The sequence below is a fragment of the Periplaneta americana genome, chromosome 5, assembly GCF_040183065.1.
Source record: "Periplaneta americana isolate PAMFEO1 chromosome 5, P.americana_PAMFEO1_priV1, whole genome shotgun sequence".
NCBI lineage: Eukaryota > Metazoa > Arthropoda > Insecta > Blattodea > Blattidae > Periplaneta > Periplaneta americana.
Window position 1 is genome coordinate 148,279,643 of NC_091121.1, and position 22,343 is coordinate 148,301,985.

The following is a 22,343-nucleotide window of genomic DNA, read 5'->3' on the forward strand; positions in this document are numbered from 1 at the left end:
TCTTCTTCATCCGTTTTCTTTAAGGATATTTCATCTTTTTTTTTTAATATAACATGTTAACGATTCCGTATATTTAAGTCTAGTAATGAAATTCACTTATCAGTACTTCAGACTCACATTGGGATATAATCATTTTCGCTTTTAATTTTTCATTTTGCACGATTCTAACCTATCAGCACTGAAAAAAAAGAAATTCAACTCTTAAACATAACAGCGCCCAAAGGCAAATAAATACAACATGAAAATATAGGATACGCCTACGTTCGTTTCGATGTAGAACGGAGTAACCGTTTTTAAACATTGACTATTATATTTGCAGAAGTATGGATGAAATTACCTTTTGGCAAATCTTCAGTTCGTTTTTAGTTGCAAGTTTTATATTGTTTGTGTGTTTAGTAGTGTTACAATGTATCTGTATATATTGACGTCTGTCATCCCTCATGTATATGCTACACAGTTTGCAAGTAATATATTCCCCATTCACTTCAAAACACTCGCCTCCAAATTCTGTCACAAATTGATACTTCTTAGATCCTTTTTCTTCGTCATGATGTACTACAGATGCACTATCTATGCAGATAAATAGCGTACTGAGGGGTAGTTAAAAACTATATGTGTGTCGTGGTGAACAAACAGTTGTTTATTCCATAGTGTTCCTCCCTACATAGTCTGTTGTGTACATGTGCCGCTCTTGCAGCTATACACAAGCTTATCGTCGTTATTCCTGCAATAACGCCTATGTGCAAAATATAAAATCTTTCAGGAGGAAGGAAAAACACATTTATTCACCACATGGCAGCCGTAGATAGAAGACTGTGAATTCTTATATTTTCGAAACAACGATATAATTATATAATTATAGGAGATATTATTATTTGCTATATCACTATTTAAGTTATTTAATAGAGCAAAAATCTGAAAATCGATAAATATGTCACATAGGAGTTATTGCAGGAACAACGACGATATGTTCCAGCATTCAGTTAACTTGGTGCACAGTGTTCCCTTCAATCGTTCCCCAGGATGCTACTGTATGCCTGGTGATCGCATTCGTAGGAACGTACTGAAACATTACGGACAAATAAGAATAACACTCAAATCACAGTACAAATACAAAGTACAGGAACATCATTTTATTTTTACTAACATTTTTAATATTAACCTGTCTATACCTTTAGAGAACCGGAAACACCGCTTGCTCCCCCCTCCAAGACTGGAGTTCGATGATACTGGCGTAAAACACAAATCACTCTACTAGGTATAGGAAGGAAGAAAAGTAGTTCATCCATTTACGTAAACTAGGAAATATCGCGATTTTGAGTTTGATAATTTTCATTAGGTTTTTCTTTAATCAAAGTACAGTACTGTATTAAGAATAAGTGTTTTTACTCACGAAGTGAGTTATCCATGCGAACGTATTCATTATGCACTGTATATTATACTATCTGCAGCACATTAGCGTACAATATAGAGAAAGAAGTTAAATTGAAAAATAATCATAATATGAATATTTAAACACAATTTTGAAAATGGTGGCCTTTCATTTCGATACAGGCTTCAGTTCTTTTGTGCATATTATCGCACTATAGACTATTGCATCTAATTCCAATTGCCAGTTTCGTCCTTCGTACTAGTAACTCATGTTGAAATAATTCTGTACCTACTCTACGTACTGTAAATTCAATCTTCACTTCTGCCCGACCCGAAAATATAAAATTACTCAGACATGCTATCTACTGTCCGTCCAAGTGGTTATGCCGCAGGATTGTAGAAAGGGAGGAAATCACGTGACAGTTAATTACTTAACGAGGCCCTTTTATTTAAGTTAAATTAAACAGCTGTATAATATTACGTAAACTTCCAATTCCTAAGAGAAATTAATGTTTTCAGAAAAGAGCTAAGACAGCCCAGCTTTTACAGAGGGGCGAGCAGAAGCAGGTGGGGGAAATCGGGATGCGACGTAGGCAAACGGACAGTACCTGTGCGAAAATATGATTCAATATTGAAAGCTCTTTCGTCACTGGAAAACGCGAACATATTTCTGGAACGTACTATACTCAGTAACTCAGTACTGCTTACTATCTGCGGTCTTGGTTCTGTGTGGAGTTGGAACTTCCTTAGTAGAAGGGGTGGGAGTGAAGTACATTAAAAAACTCAGGTACAATAAAAATTGAAGTAAAAATAAATTGATGTCCCTGTATAAGTAAGGCCATTGTCTCAATATTGAATTCTGAGTATTCTTTCCTTATGAAAACACATTTTAATTCTTTTCTCTATTGTTAACATACCAACATTAACCTATATTTGAGAATCATAAGTTACGAAATTACATTTTATTCGGTAGAACCACAAGGAGAAAGAGAACATTAATAACTATAAGCAAATCTTTTGACGAAGAGACGAATATATTATATTTAACATGGAATAATATTAAAATTATTATTATTATTATTATTATTATTATTATTATTATTATTATTATTATTATTATTATTATTATTATTATTATTATTGGATGAAGTTATGGGAGAATGGAGAAAGTTACACAACGCAGAACTGCACGCATAATTAGGAATATTAAATCCAGACGTTTGAGATAGGCAGGGCATGTAGCACGTATGGGCGAATCCAGAAATGCATATAGAGCGTTAGTTGGGAGACCGGAGGGAAAAGGACCTTTAGGGAGGCCGAGACGTAGATGGGAGAATAATATTGAAATGGATTTAAGGGAGGTGGGATATGATAGAGAGTGGATTAATCTTGCACAGGATAGGGAACGATAGCGGGCTAATGTGAGGGCGGCAATGAACCTGCGGGTTCCTTAAAAGCCATTTGTAAGTATTATTATTATTATTATTATTATTATTATTATTATTATTATTATTATTATTATTATATGACCGTGATATATCGACAAAAAATCCTTGTGGACGAACAATATTTATTTATATAAACAATATTTATTTATTAACGATGTATATTTATTTCTGTCTTTTCAGATATGTGCGTGGAAACCTGTAGCAGAATTCTGTAGTGCTCGGGAAAAGTGACACAAGTCAGTTTCCACAAACCTTTTTTGATAATTTATTGACAACTTACGGAACATCTATTCGCTTGGAAAAAAAATACATAGGTATTCCTCCCATTCCAATAATTCATACAGAAAAAATCAAATCGACATAAACCAGTGTAAGTTGTCAATAAATGATCAAAAAAGGTTTGTGAAAACTGACTTATGTCACTTTTCCCAAGCACTACAGAATTATTAAACCGAAATCTTGTGTTTCTGATTTCATATCCCATTTAAGAAGAGCTGAAAAATTGGCAACGCTCGACACAGGATATTAATATTTGCCATTACGCGGAACAGGATCTTGTGCTTATGTATACATGTTTGATGTTGGCAGGAGCGCCGCAGGTGCTTCGGCAGTCTGGGGGCCGCGAAGTGGTGGTGGCCCGCGGGCAGGACGCGCTGCTCCGACTGGTTGTGTGCGCCGACCCCAGACCCCGGCGCGCGGCCTGGGAGTGGGGCAGCTTGCAGCTGGAGGCGGGCGAGGATCGAGGACGCTACAAAGCGGAAGACCTGGTACAGGTGCGTCAACGTCACTTTTCCAATCAATGCTATCCTCATGGATGAATATCTATTCACACCGTCGCTGATTCTAAAACATAGGTGTTTGTCCTTATTTTTAAATGTATATTTCGTTTCTGGTAGTGTGGAAGAGAAGGCCTCATGGCCTTAAGGGTATATGTACGTGAACGACCACAAGTACTATCAGAAAATGCAGACTGTAAATTTCTATAATTTTATAAGGAAATGAACTCACAATTGGACAAAAATTAAAAGGTACCGCAACAAGACTTATTAGAACTTAAATACCTGATAAAAGTATAAAAAAGATTACTAATAATATTTCTTAGAATTCCCTTTTTACTTTAAATTAAATTTTCGAGTAAGTTAGTAAGTTATTTTACGACGCTTTATCAATATCTTAGGTTCTTTAGTTTCTGAATGAGATGAAGGTGATAATGCTGGTGAAATGAGTCCGGGGTCCAGCAACGAAAGTTACCCAGCATTTGCTCATATTGGGTTGAGGGAAAACCCCGGAAAAAAACTTCAATCAGGTAACTTGCCCCGACCGGGAATCGAACCCGGGCCACCTTGTTTCGCGGCCAGACGTGCTAACCGTTACTCCACAGGTGTGGACTTAAATTTTCGAAAATTTGAAAATTTTCACACATATTGTTTCATCACTCCACAACCATTAGAGATAGAGTTCTGAAGTTTTGTACACTGATTTAACATGCATTTATGCAAATTGTAGACTACAATAATGCCCATTTCTTTGAAAATAGAAAAATTAGGTCACAAAACATTATGTAAATGTTAATACATTTTATATAGGACAAATAAAAAATTAATTGTATCAAACTAACAACTTTACATGTCTAAGAGTAGTCCACTTTTCAGAATTAAGTGTTTATTACATGCAGGAAAAATATTAAAGATGTCAGCGAGACCATAACAATGTTCTGGTTACCAAGTGATGTAACTGCAGAATTTATTTGTTTTTTTTTTTTGTGTTTTTTGTTTTGTTTTGTTTTGTTTTTTTTATACTTTGATATAATTGGTTTGAAAAATATTATTAGTAACCCTTTATAAATTTTTATCAGATATTTAAGTTCTAATAAATCTTGTTGTGTTACCTTATAATTTTTCTCCAATTGTGAGTTCATTTTCTTATAAAATTTTATAAATTTAGAGTCTGCATTTTTTTATAATATTTGTGGCCGTTCACGTATATATACCCTTAACTCTACCAGAATAAATGAATAAAATAAAAATAAAAATAGTCATATTTTGGGATATTATATGCTTTTTTTCTATAGGAATAAAATAAAACAACTAAAATATGTTCACGTTTTATATCAAATATAACCTTTCAGGACGAGCTTTATGGTGTCTAAAATGCCTCTTTCGTCAACTGTGCTCTATTTTTAGTTTTTAGAGCCTAAAAATATCGATTTCAATTTTGTTAATGTGTGATTTAATAGTTTTTCGTGCAGCAGTCTAATAGATAGGTGTGAATATCATGGGATGGGTTTGGTTCATATGCCTTGTAATAGTTTGGTTGTAGGAAAGAAGAAATTCCTGGAAAGTGGTTGTTTTTGTTGAGTACTTGAGTAGCTAGTAGGAATGTGATGAATGATGAGGATGTACTTCTCTCTAAATAAATCAGCATGCAAATATGAGGCTCATTGTTGGAAGATGTGTTATGACACTGATCACCTTAATGTAATTGGATTACTACTTTGTTTGCAAAGTACTGGCTGATATGTGTATCTATTATCAGACAGAACATCTCACTTGACTGGATCGAATCTTTATTCTTTTGGTATTTTCGTTTAGTGGCCTTACTTCATGTGCGATATATATGTTGATGCCGTGGATTGATCCTCGGCATAGCTCAGTGGTTAGAGCGCCCAATGCGTATAACTGGGGACCCGGGTTCGATCCCCGGCGCCGACGAATTTTTCTCCATTAATAACCAATGGTAACCATAACAATAATTAAATAGAACCAAAAAAATAATCTTTACATAGATAATAGACCCACGTTGTGTTTTTCGGAATGTTACCATAAGTTTCAGATTAACCAATTGGTCGTTTGGACAGAAGTAGCTTCATTATTAATAATGTGTTTACTTTTCAGCAGGATGAGCGGGAAGACTGCTACGAGGCAAGACTACACGTGCGAGAAGTGGACCCCGCCGACTCCCGGAACTACTACCTGGCAGTGGAGAACGACCGCGGCACAGACCGGCACGCCGTGCATCTCGCCGTCAGAGGTAAGCGCGTGGACGTCATGAGTCCGATCACTCAGGTGTCGACGTCAAAGCAGGCATTCCTGCTGATGCTCTCTGCGTGGAATGTTCGCTTAGAACGCCGTGGTATTGATTTCGTAGGAAGATAATATGGTGCAACAGTTTCTGGTTTTGTTGCGAAATTATTATAAACGAACCTGGGACACTTCAATATACTCTACAAAACCGCGTACTGTCCGTTACAGAATTCACTTCATATCTACAGTCAAATAGCAGTAAAGATGATGCTATCAGCAGCCGGAGTTGAACGTTTAAGCCTAGGTTAGATCCCGCGCATCAAACTATACCGATAGAGACGGTTAATGTTAGGAGGATTTGAATAATAAATGAAGAAACAAACATATTCTGTACCTGCCAGTGGCGGCTGATTGAGGCAAGTGAGGCCGGGCCTCAGTCACTTGGCTTAACAGAAATAAAATTTTGTGTTTTTATATAATGTATTAGTTATTTGAATGAAGCATCGCTGTAGAAGCATTTTAAAACTTTGTGATGTATATAGACCTGTTTTGCAGTAAAATTTACTCCTGAGGACAGAATCGCTCGTGCCGGGTCTGGCTTGTGATGTATATAGACCTGTTTTGCAGTAAAATTTGTTCCTGAGGCCAGACTCGTTCGTGCCGGGTCTGTCTTCTGAATTTTCTGTATTTTCGCGGGGTTTCAGCTTGCTCTTAAAACGTTGTAGCCGAGGCACAATTCGTCCGGCCTTGTGGCCTGGTCAGGTTTCACCCCTCCCATCCATGGGCCGGCCTCAAGGATAGAGTGGGGTGGGAATAGCAATGGTGACTTGTCTTCCTAAATAGGTCATAAATAACACAAATTCCAGCTCTTTGGCAGGCAGAGGCGCACACTATTCTCTCCCCTTATGTCTCAGTTTATGACTTAAGCGAGGAAGTTGTATTATTGTAATTCGTAGTACAGTAGTGAATCTGGGCCAATGTTATGTATTTCGGGAAAATATAAACAGAAACAAATGCGACAAATAATGCTGGTGTAGTTAATTCACTGTTAGAGTGTCCTTTTTCGAGAAGAAATAATATTGAAAGAAAGGAAGTTTTAAATAAAGAGAGAGTCTACCGAGATACCTACGACACTGCTGACAAGTTTTCTTACAGATAATCTTAAAACGCGAGTTTCTATTGCATCCTGGTATGGGCAACATAAATGGTTAAGTGGTAATGTGGTGTAAAATAAACTTCTCTGTTGGCCTTCTTCGTTGCTGTCAAGGGAAAAAAATAAAAAGAACAGAAAGGAGGGGATTTTCAACACATAATGTGGGATGCTTCATCACACTGAAACAATCACTGAAACTCACAGCATAACAGCTTATTTGGTGAGTGACATTATTTTTCATCAATAGTAGTCTAATAATAATAATAATAATAATAATAATAATAATAATAATAATAATAATAATAATAATAATAATAATAATAGACTAATAATAATACTAATAATATAATAACAATAATAATTAATATCATAAACATTTTCTATCGGAGGCACTTAAACTAGTTGCATCTGGCCTCACCGAGGATTTCGATCACCGACCGCTACTGGTACCTGCTCATTACTGAAACCTGTTTAGAAGTAATAATATCGTCTTATTAAACAGACAATATACACATGGTGATAGTGGATTAAAGCGTTTGCTATAATGTATTTTGATTAGTACATTCGCCCTCTTCAAGCAATGATGTAGCCTTCCCGCATAGATAAATGTATGACATCTGTAGAAATCACTCTCTCAGTCAAAGCTCCATTATCGTTGTTCTCAATTTTCTCCTTAGTATTAGCTCTAGTCATCCCATTATCAATATTTCTCATGAACGATTAAATTAGACCAGTCATGTCAGTATGAGCTCGCTGTGAGTAAGTCGCCCGCCGTGCAAAAAGTCCAGCTCGCGTGCACAGATGCTCTTCCTTTCTTACGCCACAAGAGGGGTAGCAGGGGTGAATAAGCACACTGTTGTTTCTTACTTTACAGTACCTACCAAAAACAACACAACAGCGAGTCGTATGAAGCCCTATAGAGTTTTATATACTCGTATTTATGTAGTATTTTTATTTTATATTAATATGTATAATTTATCTTGTTGGGTTAAACGGAAGAATTAATTAGTTTTAATATTTATACGTTTATTTGTAGGAAGCTGATCAATTTTTGTTGATTACAGAGTGTAAGATTAAATTTCTTTAGGGATAACAGTGTAACTATTAAGACTATTAATTTCGTACTTAAATCGCACTACTAGTTCTATAATCAATAGTCCTATTATTCAATCTTTGCATGAAGGTTGGTTATTCATGTTTTTAAGCCCCAATCACGATGGAAGTGCACAGTGTCTAAAGTATAGAAAACATTATCTGTAATAAGTTTAAATATACAGCAACATTACGATGTATGTAATTCCCGTGAATAATAAAATAACGTCGCGGGAAACGGTAGGACGAAAATAAGAATATAATAACTATTTTAAAGTGTAAGTAGCTCAACATTTTACTAAAATTTTTAAAATCTAACCAGAAGTTACAACGCTTGTTTTTAACGATCTAAGTTTTACTTTGGTTATCGTTTATTTCTTTAAATTTCATGTCGCTTCCCGAGCATTCATAAGTTTGCAGCAGAATTAATGTTAATATTTGTGAACACTTATATTTGTGATCAATTTTATTCATAAATGAATTTCAGCAAAACTATTCGAAGATCACGTTTGACACATTCTCACATGAAGTCCATTATAAGGATAGTTTACAGCAAAACTGACATTGAAAGAATTATTTCTAGAGAACATCAAAAAATTTACAAGACAAACTTTCACGAATAAGGACAAACCCGGATATTTGTATATGTGCGTAAAAAAAGAGAATAGATTGAATTAATTTACTTTTATTTTGTACAATTATTTAATATATAAGAATTTCGACAAGGTGTTAGGATTTACTGCGCATTTATGTCATTCACAATATAGGATGCATTTACCGTATTGACCCGAATATAAGCCACTTTTTATTCAATTTTCAACTACAAAAAACAGGTTGCGGCTTATATTCGCTACCTACGCTTTTACATACCATATGTGCTGTTTAAAAATGACGGTTTGCTCATTTACAACAATTACAGCTAGAGTCTGTAAGCAAAACTGGCGGCATTTCATGACGAAACAATGCGAACTTTTATCTGACGTTAATTATTATTATTTCGTAAGCTTAGCCTATATATTTCAGCTCAGCTTCAGTAAAAAGTTGGATACTGGTAAGAAAGCCTGTTTCACGCCGATATGAATGATCATTTAGAGAGAAAAGCATCATCAAGCCAAGGCGTAGTTACGATGCAGGCTTCAAACCTGCAGTTGTGCATTATGCCGAAACCACAACCAACAGAGAAGCCGGAAGAAAGTATGGATTAGACGAATCAAATGTACGACATTGGGTTTCTTCAGAAGAAAAATGGAAAAAAAGCAGTTTCAACGGGAAAATCAGGGGCCCAAAATAGCTAGAATTCTTTCCTACGTGCAAGACAAGAGGAAAGATGGGATGCCTATCTCATGAGAAATAATCCAACTTAAGAAAAGAGTAAGAGTGATGACGCGAATACTGGCAGTGATGACAGTGAATAAGACAGTTATGGTAATGTGTTAGGTGCCAGTGTGCTGTACCATACGTTAGAAAAAAAATTTACATGTAAGTACAAGAAAAGAAATGTTTCTTCCCTTAGTCCGAGTGCGACTTATATTCGTGCATAAACCTTATTTTCTTTCCCCCCTCGAATATTAAGGGTGCGGCTTATATCCGGGGGCGGCTTATTTTCGGGCCAATACCGTAATATTTCAAATTATTTTCACTATAATGTGAAATATTTTTATTAACAATTATTGTCTAGTACAGGGACATCATTTTATTTTTACTTCAATTTTTATTGTACCTGAGTTTTTTAATGTACTTCACTCCCACCCCTTCTACTAAGGAAGTTCCAAGACCACAGATAGTAAGCAGTACTGAGTTACTGAGTATAGTACGTTCCAGAAATATGTTCGCGTTTTCCAGTGACGAAAGAGCTTTCATTATTGAATCATATTTTCGCACAGGTACTGTCCGTTTGCCTACGTCGCATCCCGATTTCCCCCACCTGCTTCTGCTCGCCCCTCTGTAATAGCTGGGCTGTCTTAGCTCTTTTCTGAAAACATTAATTTCTCTTAGGAATTGGACGTTTACGTAATATTATACAGCTGTTTAATTTAACTTAAATAAAAGGGCCTCGTTAAGTAATTAACTGTCACGTGATTTCCTCCCTTTCTACAATCCTGCGGCATAACCACTTGGACGGACAGTAGATAGCATGTCTGAGTAATTTTATATTTTCGGGTCGGGCAAAAGTGAAGATTGAATTCACAGTACGTAGAGTAGGTACAGAATTATTTCAACATGTGTTACTAGTACGAAGGACGAAACTGGCAATTGGAATTAGATGCAATAGTCTATAGTGCGATAATATGCACAAAAGAACTGAAGCCTGTATCGAAATGAACGGCCACCATTTTCAAAATTGTGTTTAAATATTCATATTATGATTATTTTTCAATTTAACTTCTTTCTCTATATTGTACGCTAATGTGCTGTAGACAGTATACACTGCATAATGAATACGTTCGCATGGATAACTCACTTCGTGAGTAAAAACACTTATTCTTAATACAGTACTGTACTTTGATTAAAGAAAAACCTAATGAAAATTATCAAACTCAAAATCGCGATATTTCCTAGTTTACGTAAATGGATGAATTACTTTTCTTCCATCCTATACCTAGTAGAGTGATTTGTGTTTTACGCCAGTATCATCGAACTCCAGTCTTGGAGGGGGAGCAAGCGTTGTTTCCGGTTCTCTAAAGGTATAGACAGGTTAATATTAAAATGTTAGTAAAAATAAAATGATGTCCCTGTATATTTACAAAGAAATATTATTTAACATGTTTGTCGAAATACAAATTTTCTAAATAAATTATCCTCGTAGGACTATGTATAGCCTAGTATTAACTTGTAGTAAATGTACTTGACTGTAGTAACTTACTCCCAGTATAACGTACACAATAACTGAATGCTTCTCTTACACGTCTCGACGTTCACCCACACCACAACGTTCTCAAAGTCCAATCTGATAGACAGCATTTCGTAATCTTACCCGTGCCCTTGACATACCTGAATTAGACTATCTTTTAGTGCTGCCGAAATATAGCCAATTTGTTACTCTGAAACGATATATTCCCTCTGTTCATTTTCCATACTCTTTCTAAGACGTGAAGTCAAAGTTTGGGTTTAGTTCTATTCAAATTTGTAATAAATTTTCTCCCCTAATTGAGTCTCTTTTTTTTTTTTTTTATTTGAAGCGTTTCTCTGTTTCATCGTGGCATAAAATAAAGTTTTTTCAAGATATTAGGCGAAAATTTAAGCAAGTTATGATATAATTCACCGTAGTCTCGAGTGCGAGTTTTTATAATTGTGAGTGATGAATTATTCACGCACGGCTCTCTTCTACGGTTAGTAAAACTGTACTTCGTAGACGACGTAATACTATCGTTTTCCTCTTGTTTATTGTATTAGTTCAAGTTCTCTTAAAATCATTTTCCTCCAAGAAATATCGAAGTTACTTCAATGGGATGGTATATCGAGAATGTATAATAATGAATATTATTAAAGGATAATATTATGTTTATATTATTGTAATTACCATTTTTACAAAAAAAAATATATAATTGCAACTACCAAAATTACATTTTTTTACTCTGTACAAAAATTATTTTCAGGGAAAATGTAATACGGTATGTAGGTCAAAAGATTACATAATTTCAAATATTTAGATAGAAAGCGTACCAAAAACAGCCGGTAATAAACTGGACTTATTTGCCGGTGTTTAATGTTTCATGAGCTACTCTAAAATGTACAGTAAATCGTTTAGTTTTTGTGCTGGAAAACAGATTAACTATATTTCAACGCAGGAGGTTTGTTTTTATTTTTGAATTACAAACCTTGTTAATAGGCAGTTGTAATATCCAGAAATAATAGCAGTTTCCGTTGACTTGTCGTCCCTAGTACTAGCTGCTGTATATTCATTGAAGTACACCGCAGAAGCTTATTTGGTTCCAAGCAGCGACAAACAAAAACAGTTGGGTTTTATTCCCTGCAAGGAATACGATTTCCTTCGTTTTCGATACGTACTGTGACTTTTAATTCAACAATAATGTTACTTTTATTCACGCCAATAATGGCTTTCTATTTCTGAATTTAAAAACTCCCGTCAACAATGGGTATTCCACTCCACACAGCAACACAGTATTCGTTATTGCACTCCACAGACGACAATGACAATTCACTTGGATTATTGAAAACAACAATGTACTCCTAATCTCAACTAATGTTCACAAAGCACTATTTACAAAACAAAACTGCCAGTTCTCAGTTCACAGTTCGTTTGCCTTGTTTAGTTCTTCTAGCTCATTCACTCAAGTTCACAGTATATCGAACCCAAGACTCCCAGACGCGTTGCTTCTGCCTGGACGCTGCCACAGTTACTCAGCTCACGGCTCGACGAACCCAAGACTTCTGGACGCGTTGCTTCCGTCTGGGCGCTGCTGATTCGCCGTCCAAACTAAACTGGCTTTGCGGCTCTTCTTCGCGTCGAACCCCGGTCTCGAAGGCTGGCTTCCTTGCTCGCTCATTACTGCTTCACAAAAACTAACTGGTTGTTCTGAACTGCTTGCGCTTTTAATTCGTTAGGTCACAATTCGCGAGGCTTCGATCCTCGAAGTTTCTGTTTCTGGACGTTTCTTTACAACAATCGGTTCGCGTGGCTTTTTGGGACTTCGAGAATCATCTGTTTCTCGCTGCTTCTTTTCCCCCTTCACCTCGCACAGCCCAGCGCTCACCGCTTTCTCTCTCCTCTCCTCGCGCCTGCCTTCTCGCGCGCCCTCCCTTCTGCCGGAGGCGCGTCAGGTCTTTCAACATGGCGCCACTGTACTATTCTTTGTGTGCGCAGAATTTCAGCGAAGAAATCGGTACAGAGATTTGCGTTCGATTATCCTCATTATAGAATGAGATTTCTCCGTCTAAGAGTATGTAACTTACTCTTTCTGGAGATGCTAAAGTGTTTTATATAAAAAAATATGTATATTTGTTCTGGTAATAAAGTATTATTATTATTATTATTATTATTATTATTATTATTATTATTATTATTATTATTATTATTATTGTTACCTGGCTGAGAATCCGGAAGAGTTATTCTACATCAAACGCCAGGAAAGAAGATCGATGGTGGGATTTTTGGTCAGTTACTTTGAATTGTTGCAAATTAATTAAGTCATTGAAGTAATCAATAAATTCAGTTAAAAGGTATATTGTCTTTCCTTTATAGCTTTTGTAAGGATTTCAATTAGTCAATAAATGCAATCAATAAGTAATTTTTGTCTCTCTATCATATCTTATGCGTAATAATATATTCAAACAGCTGTATCTCCACTACCATTGCAAATTGGACATCCATTTATATGAACTCTCCTACTCTCAATAGCCCATACTGCCACATCCCAAAATATTCACTATTCCTCCTAGAACATACTCGTTCACATTGTTGAGTTTATCCCATATGACGTAAGCATTCCGTAACCGTCGAAGCCAAAAGTATAAGATTCGTTTCACTAAATCCTTTCATTTTTTCTAATAGTGTAGGCCTATAGATGTTACACGTTAAAGGGAGATAAATCCGTATTTACTTGAAGGGAGTCGAACACATTATCCTACCCCAAAAGGCTATCACTTTTACCACAGCTGAATATTTGATAAAATTGAAGTATACTTTAAATCAACATGATAGATAAATTTGCTAAATATGTTATTAATTAGTCCTACAGAATAATATCTGTTATATTGACAATTAATATTTGAGGAGAAAAATTCGCTCCGGCGCCGGGGATCGAACCCGGGTCCTTGGTTATACGTACCAAGCGCTCAACCACTGAGCTACGCCGAATCCAATCCACAGCACGGGACCGAACTCCTCTCCTACAGTGTTTCCCTTTTGTGGCCTGACTGCAAGTTGGGCATATACGTTGACGTTTATATTTAAAGTCAACTGCCATTATACAAGGAGCGCACTCAGCTGAGTGACTAATGGCCGGGATTCCGCAGTTAAGTGCAGAGCAATCTGTACAGAATCATGCACAGGCCACAAAAGGGAAACACTGTGGGAGGAGAGTTCGATCCGGTGCTGTGGATTGGATTCGGCGTAGCTCAGTGGTCAGAGCGCTTGGTACGTAGAACCAAGGATCCGGGTTCGATCCCCGGCCCCCGGAGCGAATTTTTCTCCTCAAATATTGAATGATATATAAAGCTTATTGCAAGTATGTGCATTATAAAAAAAATTTGTAGTCTGTGACAATTTTAACACTAGTAAGATATTTCATTACATCTATATATATAATTTGAACTGGTAATGGAAATTACGGGAAAATGGCTGAACGGATTTTAATAAATGACTTCTCATTTTGAAGCTTGTAACTCAAAGTTTTTCAGAAAAATAGTAGTTTTTAGTGAAATGTCAATTTTCCTACATTATTTTCCTATTTTCCAAAATCCATCTTTCGTCAGTTTTGAGAACTAATTAATTGCATTTCAGAATATAACAAAACACACACTACAATAAACAATAGACTATTACACGAAGGCCATGACCTACAGGATTCCTGACATAGTTAGAGTTCAGATGACTCATATTCTTTCATATCAAAATGCCAATATGTCGATCTCCAGTTGTGTAATTTTTTGATAACGTATAAAAAATAATTTACAGGTCTGATTCTCTGGTCTGCAGTTTTCCGAGTACAGCTGTGCATTGGATATTAAGAACTACAAAACTTAAGAATGTTTGACATTATTACCATTAAAAATGAAATATTATTATAGTTAGTGCAACACATAATGGTATACTGATGATATGAAAGTGAAACCTTTTGGGGCTTTAAGTAAGTAGACGCAGAGAAAGAATATTTTATATTAGATCCTCATTTCTATAATTTACGAGTAACGGATATATATGTTACTGAAAACTTGCGTAAGGCAACAATATTGTTATTAAAAATGAAATACTTTTATAGTTATTAATCAAGTAGTGTGGGTTTTTTTTTCATATATTTAATGGCAGTATGATATAGATATTTATATGTCTGATTCTCTAATTTTCCTTGGTAGTAATTGAGTCATGATTTCTATTTTAGCTGCGTCTTTAAACTACATCAAAATTAATTTCGTATTCCTTTGGTTTAATCGATTAGATTTGTGATCGCTGACAAGCATATTTTGTTGTAGGGAAAATAGCATGCCATTTCACTTCTTGCTACCGTGATGAGTAAGTTTATTTCCCGCAACCAACAACGAATGAAGCACTGAAACTGCTAACGATTTACGATAGACAAATTTATTTAGGGCGCATATAAGATTCTACAACTCTGACATATCATTCGTCTCATTTTCCGCATCTAAGCAATAGATTCCTCACAACAGCATATATTACAGAAAATATACGGGATAACATTCATTGTTACACAAATTAATCCAGCAGTATTTGGTAGATGAGTATTGTCTGGAGGAAGCGTAAAAATTACAGTTCCTAAGAAAAGACCAAACGGTATTATTTACTGATGAAATAAGAGGCCTACAAGATTTTGTAGTCTCTTGATCACCTCAGCAAGATCTCTTAGTGGGGAAAAAGTGATCCTGCTCCCTGTATTTCAGGGTAGTTCACGAAATATGCCGCAGCTATACCAAGATGCTAAGTCTTTTGTTCAAAGCATGACAAACCTTACATTTTCTTAACTTTAATCTACATCCGCGATGACCTGAAATAGCTACTGCATTACTCTCACATGAAAAACTAGCTGATCGTCCTGGCATTGTTACTTGCGATTTCGCATTGAAACTCAAGAACTGAAAACGGATAGGTTCAAGGAAAAGTATTTGGCATAAAAACATTCAGAGGGAGTATGTTTCACTATTATAGAAGCAAATAACTTTCAAAATGTCTGGTATTCTTCATTGAAAATAAATTTGAACAATTTTTATTTGAACTTCTTATGGACTTAGTTTGCAGTATTTGCTGCACAAGCCACTAGTTATAATTTATTTAGCCCTAATGAACTTTTATTGTACAACACTTGCAGCTTCAACATATGCTCTAATATGACGGCTTCATATGCCATACTTCATTCTACATTCAGCGTTCCGATCGTAATGCAATTTTCTCTTGTTAATATGCGGTAAAGTATACGAAGTTTATGTTCTGTTTTTTTTTTTTTAGGTTTTTTTTTTGTGTTCACATGTTCCCGTACATGAGTGCTGCAGAGAAAAACACTTGTGTGGCCTTCATGATTACTAGTAGCAATATGGAGGGTCCCTTGCTTGTTAGTTTTAATTATTAGCGTCTGATGAAGTACATTCTGTATTGATCTTCGTGCGGGTTCAACCCGCAGCAATATCTATTGTTTGGAGGGAGAGGGAGAGAGCAAAAAAATTGAAAAAGGATCATTGTACGGATTCTATGTTGCATGTGATTGATATTCTGGACTCGTAGCTCCGGAAATTTGGGATCATCTGATTAACTGTCATCCAATAGGATATATAATAATTTTGAATGGGAAGGCCGTGCTCGCTCCAGTTTTTGTCTCTGCGATGTATTGTTCCCAAGCGTATGCTAAATATCAAATGCGAAATCCAGTCTTGTAATCCGCACTTTGACATCGTATATTGGATGAATTTCGGCAGAGGAAAGGCGCTTATGTAATAAATGGTGATAATTCATTACACACATTTTCGCATCGAACTGCACGAACGACATGTCGCGCACAATGCCACAGCGTATACAATACGTTTGCGGGTTCGATTTCTGGAACGAAAACGGCCTTGTATAAATATATCGTTAGTGTCTATGTTCCGACTGTACATAGAGTACAACCGAAACGTGCAGCCTCCTACTTCCAGATTCTACATTTTTACTTTCTTATTATATTAAATACTAGCCGTACCCGTGCGCTCCGCTGCACCCGTTGGAAATAAATATAAAGTAATTACATAATTAAAATAGGACATTTGATCCAGGGAACATTCGTGTTTGATAGAAGGATAAATCGTTTAATATGTTACTTAATTTAAATTGTATTTAAATAATTAAAATGCGATCATTTTGGTCCAGAGAGCACTCATTTGGTGCAATGACAATTCCTTTAACATGTTTCTTAATTTTTATTACATGCATCCATACTTTAATGAAGACTTACATAACATTTAGATTTAATGTGTATACTTTATTTTACTTGCTATATGTTTCCATTGAATTATGATAATAACTTAATTTTAAATCTTGTTTTCTACGTATTCAGTAAATGGCGCTTGGGCCACTATGGTTCTGAACCCTTCAAATAACTTAAATTATATTATATTATATTATATTATATTATATTATATTATATTATATTATATTATATTATATTATATTATATTATATTATATTATATTATATTATATTATATTATATTATATTATATAAAATGTGTAGATAACGGATGTACACCGATAAGTAAGTTTTTAATTTGTTATGGGGGCTCTTGAATCTCAGGAGGAACAAATTTTATTTTACAACAGCGCAACATAATCTGCTTGGCTCAGTACCCAATTTTTTTGCATTGCATTTATTGCATATGTATTTTATGTATTTTAACACGATTCAATTGAGCATAGTTAAAATTTGGATTATAAAATAATGGAATGCTAAGCTAACATATTATTACTGCATACTAAATCAGTACATTCTTGTGGTTCGTTAATTCTCTGAGATAAACATTATTTTAAGAAATACAGGAAACGAATACACAGAATAACCTATCAAGTTGTTTGTGCATAAGAAGCTATTTTAATCTTACCTGTCCTCAGTTCACTCCGAGGTTACTATAATAACATTATAGCATTATGTCCATATAGAGAAACTACACTTTCCAATGGTGAAATAATAATTAATTACACAAATCGGTTAATTTAGCTTCCGATATTACTTCATACAAACACAGAAACATTCTCTACAGAGCTATGATTCATAGCTTTCGATTGTTGTTGACCAAGGCCCCTTATAGACGAATTCATTTGTTTATTTCATTACACCGCCTCAGATGGCAGTTATTTCAATTTTGAAACTCATTTATCTCATTAAATATCAGTCCTATCAAAATTTTTCAAAGAACAAAACTTATCGGAAATGATTTTTAAAGAATTTTTGTTATGTAACATTTTTCACAAAATCAATAATAAGCGAGATATTTCGATTTATTTAATTCAGACCCCCTTATAACCTCCCCTTTTAAATAATGTATTTTGAGTGCCATATAGCCTAAAATCTAAGTTACAACGAACTTAATTTATATTCCAATTTTCATCGAAATCGGTTCAGCCATTATCGCGTGAAAAGGTAACAAACATGTAGACAGACAGACTTACAAACAAAAATTTCAAAAAAGCGATTTGCGGTTTCAGGTTGGTTAATTATATATGTTAGGACCAATTATTTTTGGAAAATCGAAAATTTCCAGAAAAATTTCGGCTACAGATTTATTATTAGTATAGGTTTAATGCAATGTATTCTATTGTGTTTATTTTTATTTTTTGTTTCTTATTTTCATTGTGTACACTTAATTCAATTGCCTTTATAATCTTATTATGTTTATGCTCGACCATGCCGAAATGTAGTAATTATACACCTGGTAGCAGCCCTTTAATGGACCTCATTAAAGTACACCTATTCATTAAAGTTCAGGTGTTCCACCAATCAGAAAATACCATTGTAGCAATATGAAAGAGCAAGTATCGATTATTCTCGGATATGCAATCGAAAGACAACTAGTTCTGTTACTATAATAATTAGCGTTAATTGTAAATAATATTCAAATAAATTCAATTTGTCATCCCGTTTTTCAGTGTCTAATTCAATTTCAAGGTTATATCAAGATTAATCTTTATTTTACTCTCTAGATTATATCAAGGTCAATGTCGACATTTGTTTCTCGGAAAAAATCAATACTTTTGCGTCTGTGCACATCTCACAATTTACGAGGTATTGCACAAGGTCAGTTCCGCTCCCTAGTCAGATAAGAATAACATGAATACTTATGAATAATTTCAAGTTAGAAATATGGTCTAGCATAAAAAGTCGTCTCAAACTTGACTACAATGGTAATTAAGACGCTCGTATGCAAATTATGAAACTCGCTTGCGCTCCGAAGTAAACATACTCGCGTCTTAATTACTACCATTATAGGCTCGTTGCATAATGTACTAAAATGTTATTTTCTTCTAATTTAATGCCCATATTTTTACCGCAGTGTTAATTTTTGTGTATTATTTATTCAAATCTCTGTTTATGACTTTATTATGTAAATCGTATTTGTTTGCAACTTAACACCAATATGAATTCCACTGTGTTTGTTTTTTATTATTTTTATTTATTGTGTACATTTTATTAAATTGTCGGTTTCTGGTTTAATTATGTGAATGCTACTTGCTTTCAATTTAATATCATTGTGTACATTTTATTGACTTATCGGCTTCTGATTTTATGTGATTCGTTTTTGATTCTAACAATTTTTTTAATTGGGTTATTTTACGACGCTGTATCAACATCTAGGTTATTTAGCGTCTGAATGAAATGAAGGTGATAATGCCGGTGAAATGAGTCCGGGGTCCAGCACCGAAAGTTACACAGCATTTGCTCGTATTGGGTTGAGAGAAAGCCCCGGAAAAAACCTCAACCAGATAACTTGCCCCTGCCGGGACTCGAACCCGGGCCACCTGGTTTCGCGGCCAGACGCGCTGACCGTTAGGCCCTACTCCACAGGTGTGGACGATTCTAACAATATTAATATGTATTCCACTGTGTTTATTTTTATTTTATTAGGTAAATTTTTATTCAACTGCCCCTTTTGATCTCATTATGTAAATTGTATCTGTATGTAATTACTCAAATCCGATTCAATTGCATGTTCAATTATATAAGCAAGTTCTAATCCTGTAAGAGATGGCCCTATGGCCTTAATTCTGCCTGGTTAAATAAAACCATTATTATTATTACTTACTTACTTACTTACTTATAAATGGCTTTTAAGGAACCCGGAGGTTCATTGCCGCCCTTACATAAGCCCGCCATCGGTCCTTATCCTGTGCAAGATTAGTCCAGTCTCTATCACCATATCCCACCTCCCTCAAATCCATTTTAATATTATCCTTTCATCTACGTCTCGGCCTTCCCAAAATGTCTTTTTCCCTCCGGTCTCCCAACTAACACACTATATGCATTTCTGAATTCGCCCATACGTGCTACATGCCCTGCCCATCTCAAAGTCTAGATTTAATGTCCCTAATTATGTCTGGTGAAAAATACAATGCGTGCAGTTTGCATTGTGTAACTTTGTCCTTTCTCCTGTAACTTCATCCCTCTTAGCCCCAAATATTTTCCTAAGAACTTTATTCTCAAACACCCTTAATCTCTGTTCCTCTCTCAAGATGAGAGTCCAAGTTTCACAACCATACAGAACAACAGGTAATATGACATAACTTTACTGTTTTGTAAATTATAACTTTCAGATTTTTTGACAGCAGACTAGATGACAAAAGCTTCTCAACCGAATAATGACAGGCATTTACCATATATATTCTGCGTTTAATTCCCTCCCGAGTGCCATTTATTATTATTATTATTATTATTATTATTATTATTATTATTATTATTATTGTTATAGAAGTAGAGAAATAATTTTGATACAGTAGAAACATGTTAGGAGAAAAGCCACTTAATTCCTTTCACGATGAATGAATTATGAAGAATATTTTAGGTTGTTAACCTGTGCTGATATTTCATTCTTCTGATTTTTCTACACTACTTGCACGATATGGAAGAAAAGTCATAACTTTAGAATATGATTTTTAATACCGATTTATAAAAAGGAGCATCTTCTGAGAACTTCTGGAGGAAGAACTAATGAAGAGACTAGTGAAGTGCTTTGCGTGGAGTGTAGTATTGTATGGGGGGCAGAAACATGAACATTACGACGAAGTGAATAGAAGCGACTAGAAGCATTTGAAATGTGGATATGGAGAAGGATGGAACGTTTTGAATGGACAGACAGAATAAGAAACTAAGCTGTGTTGGAAAGAGTAGATGAAGAAAGAATTATGCTGAAACTGATTAGAAAGAGGAAAAGGAATTGGTTGGATCACTGGCTGAGAAGAAACTGCCTACTGAAGGATGCACTGGAAGGAATGATGAATGGGAGGTTAATTCATGGCACAATAAGATGTTACATGATAGACAACATTTAGATATATGGATCATATGAGGAAACAGAAGTAGGACTGGAGAATGCTGGGTTTGCAGTGAAAGAGCTGCCTTGGGCAGAACACTGTGAATGAAAGGAAAAAAGTGGAGATGAATGGTTTTCGGACTTATCCATACATTTATTGGATAGGGGACTCATTCTGCCTGGTAATATTAATTAATCCTTAAATCTGTCCTTACCTAACCTAAAAATTACATATGAATAAAGACGTTCCACGCAACACAAGATATTTAAAAAAATCCCACCACTTTTTTATAACCAAACAGCAATAATGATTTATGTGACCGTTCGAAATCAGACCCATGTTCATATAAACTTTTTAATCCAAAACTTGTTCAAAATATATTCTAAAATTGTGAACTTTCTTCTTAAAACATCCTGTATGTTTCATCTTTAGAATTGTATTGCTCTTGCAGAGTGTTTATATGAAACCAATGAAATTATCGTCACTTGCAAGTTTTCAACCTCACAGAAGAAATTGTACTTAACTTCACAGTTCACCGAATGGGGCATGTAGCATTTCTGGAAGTTATATCTAGATTAAAACTTTCACTTCCAACTGGGCTTTAACCCTGCCTTTCCATTCCATAGTCTGTCACTCTACAGACAGAGTCAACTCGGGTTCTACGTATACAGACAGAGACATACAGCAAGTCAACAAACTTACATAGAAACTCAGCATTCAGCTTAAACTGTAATATTACCTAATCTAACGCAGACATCTCCGCTGCTTCCCTTTAACTTCTCCTCTTCCAATACAAGGATTAATCATTATTTCCTGTTCCAACTTTATTATATATTACTAAATATCGTTTCAACTTTTTTCAGTTCAATATCTCGTCTGTACCTTAATTTATAATTTAGAGCTTGTTTTTCAGTTTGAACCAGTTCACTATATTGGCTTGTAGTCTTCAGTTGAGAGAATGATGTCTAATTAAGAGCTGACAGCTTCATTTTTACTTTACTAGTAATTATAGGTAATATAAAGAAACGATAATGTGATGATTCAAAAGGTCTACTTCAAGATTTCCAGAAAAAT

The 22,343-nt window shown here is 35.1% G+C and overlaps 1 protein-coding gene and 1 non-coding gene across 3 annotated transcripts in view; one reads left to right on the plus strand and one right to left on the minus strand.

The window, feature by feature from the left end:
• Positions 1-22,343, plus strand: part of LOC138700208 (irregular chiasm C-roughest protein) — an 831,933-nt gene that overhangs the window by 734,297 nt on the left and 75,293 nt on the right. Inside the window, exons 7-8 of one of the 2 annotated variants that reach the window (XM_069826656.1) lie at positions 3,408-3,592; positions 5,714-5,849. In XM_069826656.1, the coding sequence (XP_069682757.1) occupies positions 3,408-3,592; positions 5,714-5,849 (321 nt within the window). The remainder of the gene's footprint in view (positions 1-3,407; positions 3,593-5,713; positions 5,850-22,343) is intronic. The other variant, XM_069826657.1, reaches the window with a different exon arrangement.
• Positions 13,834-13,905, minus strand: TRNAT-CGU (transfer RNA threonine (anticodon CGU)). The gene has a single exon. It is a non-coding gene; the product is annotated as a tRNA-Thr (tRNA).